General features: G+C 40.8%; 1 protein-coding gene across 1 annotated transcript; it reads left to right on the forward strand.

The window, feature by feature from the left end:
- Positions 461-1024, forward strand: LOC107611570. Its single transcript, XM_016313482.1, has one exon. It carries the CDS (start codon positions 461-463, stop codon positions 1022-1024), a length of 564 nt encoding a protein of 187 aa, XP_016168968.1.

Consider the following 7507-nt stretch of genomic DNA (forward strand, 5'->3'; position numbering starts at 1 on the left):
TTAGCTAGAAAAATTAGAATCAGAGTCAGAATCAGAGGCAACTAACCTTCAACAACAACAACTCCTACCAAAATCAGTTCAACCAGCAAAATCCTTTCAACCAGTAACATCAATCTTTTCAATCACACAATCCACCCCCAGATCCTCAAGATACCTCATCATTGGAAGCATGATTAGTAGATCTCTCCAAGACCACCCATAGCTTCATACAGAAAACTAGAGCTTCAATTAAGAACTTGGAAGTTCAGATGAGACTGTTGAGCAAGCAAGTTATTGAGAGACCTCCTAATACATTTTCCAGTTATATAGTTCCGAATCCAAAGGAGAAATGTAAGGCCATCTATGTGATAGGTGGAAAGGAGGTCGATAATCAACCCTCTGGTGATGAGAAGTCAGCTGAGGAAGGTATGAAGGAAGTCCGAGATCTTGAGGAGCCACTCTCTCTCTCCCTACACACAAAATGACTGGACAACCCAAGGTGGAGACCTTAATGCCTGAACACAAGGATGAGCAAACCTCTAAACTCCTGGAGGTGTTCAAGGCATTACATATCAACATTCCATTCATACAGGTTCTTAAACAAATGCCTATGTATGATGAACTCATGAAGGAATTGTTGTCTGAGGAAAGACCTCTGAAGGGAGACCAAACAGTGGTGCTAACCAAAGAGTGTAGTGCCATCATTCAGAGGAATTTACCAAGTAAGATGCCAGATCCGGAAAGTTTTCAAATCCCATGTACTATTGGAAACAACACCTTTGAACGAGCACTGTGTGATTTAGGGGCAAGTATCAATTTGATGCTGCTTTTTGTGATAAAAAAACTACAAATTCAAGAGGTAAAACTCACAAGAATAGCTCTTCAATTGGCTGATAAATTTGTAAGGTTGGTGTATGGAGTGGGGGAGAATGTTTTGGTCAAGGTGGAAAAGTTCTTCTTCCCAATAGACTTCGTGATTCTTGATATGGAGGAAGATGAAAATTTCTCTATCATTCTAGGAAGACTGTTCTTAGCCACTGGGTGATCTCTTATTGTCTTCGAAAAAGGTGAATTAATCCTGAGAGTGCATGATGAGCACTTGGTCTTTCATGTCTTCAAAGCCTCACATCACTCCAATGAAGAGGAGAAGTGCGTGAACACTGAGTCTACTGATCAATTCCCTCTAGAACCACCTGGTGATACCAAATATGAGTTACAAACCAAAGCTTTTATGGTGGAAACCAATAAAAATCTCCTTACATCAAATCTAAGTTTGGTGTTGGGTGTGTGGCATCAATTCTAAAAGAGGCTCCCAAGAAGAAGGTACCCAAGGGTTGGAGAAACAAGAAGATTTCCACTGAAGATTTCTCACTAGGATTGAAAGTAGTGTTAACTCACCATCCCACACTATCATTTATAGTGAACATAATTCTCTCTCTTGAGCATGTTGAGTTGATTCATAAGGACACAGGGAGAAGATTCACAGTGAGAGGGAAGGAGTTGAAGCAATATGATCAACTTCCTCCCTAATAGCAGGGGTGAACCGTCAAGCTAGTGAAGTTAAAGAAGCGCTTGTTGGAAGGCAACCCAATGCCTTAGTATCCTTTAGTTATGTTTTATTCTTTTCAATTTATTTGTTTTATTTTTGTATTTCATAGTTTTCCTTATTTTTAACTGTATTTGAGTCATGCATTCCGAGAAAAATAAGAATAGATGCGTTTGGAATGAAGCTGGGAGCTTTATGAGGAAGGAACTGGATTCTGCTGGTTGGGCGCTAAATGTTGGGGCCTGGCGTTTAGCGCCAAGAGGCACGTATTGAAAGGATTAGCCACTACCACCCTGGCGTCTAGTGCCAGGGTGCACGAACAAGGGAATTGGCCTCTAGACCCCTAGCGTCTAGCGCTGGTTCAGGGCGTTTAGTGACAGGAGTAGGAAAAAAAGGGTGGGTGCTAAACGCCAAGAGGTCGGCGTTTAGCACCGAGGGCTTCGCAATGAATGAAATTGATTCGGGAGGGATGGTGTTAAACACCTACAACTCCACATTTAGCGCCGAGTATGCTGCACCAACTCCCTCCATTCTTTTTGAGTTCAAATCCTCATCAACCCCCTTAATCCCCTCCCACTTTCTCGTTTTCCAACCTGACACCCTCATTCTCCCATCAAATTCTTCCTCTTTCCTATACCCTTCTCTCCAATCCTATCAATCTTTTTTTCTTCTCCCTTTCCCCATACAAACCACTAACCCCCCAACCATAATTACCCACCAACGTTTTCCCTTCCTTATAAAGACCCACAACTTCACCTTCTATTTCCAAAACCTTAACATTCCTTCATCTTATTCTTCATTCTTCTTCCTCCAAACACATGAACCTCACTCTCCCTGTTTTCCTATTATTTATTTTTCTTTTTTTATTCCCATCACCACTCCACTTCCAACATCTCAACCTCCTTTTCACATCTTCTTTCTTCTTTTCTTTTCCTACCTCACCATACCAAACCACCACTACTTTTTCTTCTTCAATCTTTTTCTTCTTCACATGCCACTCCCTCTCTCCTTCTAAGCCCACACCAAACCTCCCTCCCCTCTTTGCTCTCTTCTTTTTTTGCTCAGGGACGAGCGAACCTTTAAGTTTGGTGTTGTTGCGCTGCTCATTTTCTATATTTGTGTTCAATGGCACCAAAATGAGAAGAATCATCTTTAAGGAAGAGGAAGGGCAAAGCACCTCAATCTGGCGAGTTTGACTCGAATAGGTTCTCCTCCAAGCTACATGATGAGAACCTTTTCGAGATCACAATCAAAAAAAGGTGATCCCAGAAGTCAAGTTCGACCTCAAGCCGGATGAATATCCAGAGATTTGGCAACAAACTGAGAGAAGGGGTTGGCAACTATTGAGCAATTCGTATACCGATGTGGGTCAACTGAAGGTCTAAGAATTCTATGATAATACGTGGATCACCTACAAGGATCTTGCCCATGGGGTCAATGAGAAGAACTATCAAACTTATGTGAGGGGGAAGGTGATGACCGAAATTCACTTCCCATATAAAATGAATCTGTTCTTTGGCAAGCGCACCAAATATCGTCAAGTAACAACCCACTAAAAGTGGGGTCAAATCCCACAGAGATTAACGAATTAAAGCAAACAATAGTTAATTGATTATCCTAGTTAGAATATTATAATTGGAGTGATAATCATGATTGCCAAGAGGTCAATGAGTTGCATGATTGAAGATGAATTGAAATCAATTAATCTAGAGAATGCAATATCTCTTGATCCCAATGTTTATTTTATATTTCTTTCTTTTATTTACTTTATGGTTGTTTACATTTTCTGCACTAAACCCTAAACCCTAAACCCTAAACCATAAACCTTAAACCCTAAACCCTAAACCCTAAACCCTAAACCCTAAATTAGGGTTTAAGGTTTAGGGTTTAGGGTTTAGTTTCATCAATCTATGAAACTAAGGCCTTTATATAGGCTCTCCTAAATTACAAACTTAAATGAAATTAAAAGCAAATTACAACGAAATGAAAATAAACTATTCTAGATGCTTCTTGTGGCCTTGATTGATTGATGAGTGTGGCTTGAATGAGAGTTGAAGTGGGCTTGGTTGAAGGTTGGGGGCTGCAGGAAGAAGTTGGTGTGTGGTTTCAAGTGCCACTCCCGCTTGAATTTGCTCTTTGGATTGTGACCCACTTTGCAACGTTGAAAGTATGGAGTTCTTTGGGCCTCAAATTGAATGTCCACTATAAAGTATTATATATTGTTGGAAGGCCCTGGATGTTAGCTTTCTAATGCAGTTGGAATCAACTCATTTGGACTTTTGTAGCTCAAGTTATGCCCATTTGAAGGTGAAGAGGTCAGTCTGACAAGTACCCCGGCGTGCCACGCCCACTCTTTGGCGTGCCACGCCTTAAATGATGCACAAAATCTTCCTCTCTGGCCATCACGCCCAGAACCTGGTGTGCCACGCCCATTATGAAAATAGAGCTGGTGTGCCACGCCTTCGATATCAAGTGGCACGCCCAGGTTTTGCAACGCTGAAATAATAGCCTTTTTCACCTTTAGTTTTAACGTCCACCCTAAAGTTTTATATATCAATGGAAATCTCTTGATGTCAGCTTTCTAAAGCCACCAAAATCAGATCATTTGGACCTCTACAACGCAATTTAGGTTCCTTTAAAGATGAAGAGGTCAGGCTGGTAACTCTACAGTGACGTGTTTTTCTCCTTGTGATTTCAGGGTCAATATCTTCCTCAATTCTAATGTCCATCATAAATTGTTATATATGGTTGGAAAGCTCTGGATGTCTACTTTCTAATGGCACTAGAATCACTTCATTTAGAGTTGTGTAGCTCAAGATATCTTCTTTGAATGAGAGGAGGTTAGGCTGGCATATGCCCCGGCATGCCACGCCCAATGCTTGGCGTGCCACGCCCATAGTGGGGCTCAAATTCACTCCTCTGGAACTTAACCCTTGCGTGCCATACCCAAAATACCAAGTGGCACGCCCCCTTTAAGATCTTGGCTTCACAAACTTGGCGTGCCACGCTTAGAGCACCAAGTGGCACGCCCATATTGGAACTGCATTCTTTCAAACTTGGTGTGCCACGCCTAAAACCCAAGTGGCACGCCCAAGTCACAATTAAGGTTGGTGTGCCACGCCTTCGACATCAAGTGGCACGCCCATGTTGAACTCTTTAGTCTCCCTTGCTGGAATGTTGGCCTAGCGTACCACGCTCAGAGCTCCAAGTGGCACGCCCATTGATGAGAATTGGATTCAAAAGCTTGGCGTGCCACACCCATAAGTTCAAGTGGCATGCCCAAATCCACATGCCCTGCCTTATTTGTTTATGCAATTGAGTCCTCATCAATTACACAAATTCAAATGCAATTGAGCAACAATAGTCATGCTAGCCTTCCAATACTTATATGCTCATGCTAGGCTCTTCTTTAATTACCTCACAATTAAGGTTGGTGTGCCACGCCTTTGACATCAAGTGGCACGCCCATGTTGAACTCTTCAATCTCCCTTGCTGGAATGTTAGCCTGGCATACCACGCTCAGAGCTCCAAGTGGCACGCCCATTGATGAGAATTGGCTTCAAAAGCTTGGCGTGCCACACCCATAAGTTCAAGTGGCATGCCCAAATCCACATGCCCTGCCTTATTTGTTTATGCAATTGAGTCCTCATCAATTACACAAATTTAAATGCAATTGAGCAACAATAGTCATGCTAGCCTTCCAATACTTATATGCTCATGCTAGGCTCTTCTTTAATTACCTTGTTTGTTTATGATCATGAAACTAAATTGCTTTGAACTCACAAAACTCAAGATGGTAGTCTTAATGTCATAGCACATGTTACAATTTAGCAATCAAGCTCTGCTTATTCACAACACACATGCATACAAGGAAAATAAGAGATAATCATGCAATTTAAATGTACTGGAAACAAATAAGAGGAAAAAGGAACGTTACCACCTTATAGTTCATCTTCGTTGTTGTTGTCCTTTTCCTCCTATTCTTCCCTGGCAATGGCGCAATAAAACTTGATGACTGGAATTCACTCCCCATATAAAATGAATCCGTTCTTTGGCAAGAGCACCAAATATCGTCAAGTAATAACCCACTAGGTATGGGGTCGAATCCCACAGAGATTAACAGATTAAAGCAAACAATAGTTAATTGATTATCCTAGTTAGACTATTCAGATTGGAGTGATAAGCAACAGAATTGTAAATTGCATGCAAGTAAAGGAAAGCAATAAAGTGCAATAAAGTAAATGGCAAGGAAAGTAAAGTATAAGAAAGTAAAGTACTGGAAATGTAAAGTGCAGAAAATTTAAATGACCATAAAGTAAATAAAATAAAGAAAGATAAAATAAGCATTGGGATCAAGAGATATTGCATTCTCCGGATTAATTGATTTCATCTCATCTTCAATCATGCAACTCATTGACCTCTTGGCAATCATGATTGATTGAGCCCCAATTCCTTGGTGACTCAATCTCTCAAATCATGATCAACAGCCAATTTCTTGGTCTAATTGCTCATGAGAAGAGATGAAGAATGGTCCCTGATTATACCACACACTTTCCTAAATCCAAGTAATGGGCAGATTAAATGTCACAATATCCAACCCGAAACCCAATTCTATTCAAGTGTGAGAAAGAATTTCAAGCATGGTTTTTATGTTTCCTCTTCCAAGGTTCTCATAAAACCCAATTACATTCAATCTCTTTTTTAAGATAATTGAATGCTAGAATGAAGAACGAAATTCTTTCTAGTAAATCAAAGAGAGATAAAGAGAAGAAGAAGAATAAAAACAATCAATCCATTGAAAAATAATAGAGCTCTCTTTCCTAATGGAAAGAGTTAGTGATTCATAACAAAAATATTTACAAGTAAGAAAATGGAAAAGGAGAGAAGTGTGGGTGAGAAGGGGGAGTCCGAAGACCCCTCCCAATGATAGATGATGATCCCCCAGCATAGCATCTCTAATTCTATAAAACTAAGGCCTCTATATAGGCTCTCCTAAATTACAAACTTAAATAAAATTAAAAGCAAATTACAATGAAATAAAAATAAACTATTCTAGATGCTTCTTTTGGCCTTGATTGGTTGACAATTGTGGCTTGACTTGGGCTTGGTTGAAGGTTTGGGCTGCAGGGAGAGTTGGCGTGTGGTTTCAAGTGCCACGCCCAATAGATGGAGTATGGCCCACTTTGCACGCTGAATAGATGGAGTAGTTTAGGCCTCAAATTGAATGTCCACTATAGAATATTATATATTGTTGAAAAGCCCTTGATGTCAGCTTTCTAATGCCTCTGAAATCAACTCATTTGGATCTCTATAGCTCAAGTTATGCCCATTTAAAGGTGAAGAGGTCAGTCTGTCAAGTACCCCGGCATGCCACGCCCACTTCTGAAGTGTCACGCCCCTTGTGTTGTAAAATTGGCATGCCACGCCCACCCTTTGGCGTGCCATGCCTTCAATGATGCACAAAATCTTTCTCTCTGGTTTAAATCCTGGTTAAATTAGTAGATAATTAGTCAATAAATTAGTTTTTAATATGGAAGATTAGAAATGCAAATATTATATCAAATTGGGATAGAGCTCGTTAAAACAAAAAATTTGACACCAATTTTGCAGAAAACGGTCCAAGATTGGACCGAACGGGCCGAACTAGTTGAACTGGGCCCAAACCGGGCCTTGGGCCCAACCGGGCCAGCCTTTTAAGTGAGCCCAACGCCTTTCTCTTCTTCATTTCAGCAGCATGAAGATGAAAGCCTTACAGGGAAGGAAAGAAGAGAAAATTACTGAAAACTGTTACGGTGAACTTCGAACGCCGTAACTCCTCCGTTCGAGCTCCAATCGCCGCACCGTTTATGGCCACGTGTTTACCGCATCGAGCTCTACATTTCTACCGGAACAATTTCAAAGGTAACATGCTATTTTATCTCAGCCTCTTCATCCCTAATTTTTGGATAATTTTGTGGAGATGTTGAATTTCTTTCTTCTTTG

The sequence above is a fragment of the Arachis ipaensis genome, chromosome B01 (assembly GCF_000816755.2).
Source record: "Arachis ipaensis cultivar K30076 chromosome B01, Araip1.1, whole genome shotgun sequence".
Lineage (NCBI taxonomy): Eukaryota > Viridiplantae > Streptophyta > Magnoliopsida > Fabales > Fabaceae > Arachis > Arachis ipaensis.

Bases quoted from the DNA above. Each gene is read 5' to 3' on its own strand.
- LOC107611570 (XM_016313482.1), top strand. From the start codon at position 461: ATGACTGGACAACCCAAGGTGGAGACCTTAATGCCTGAACACAAGGAT.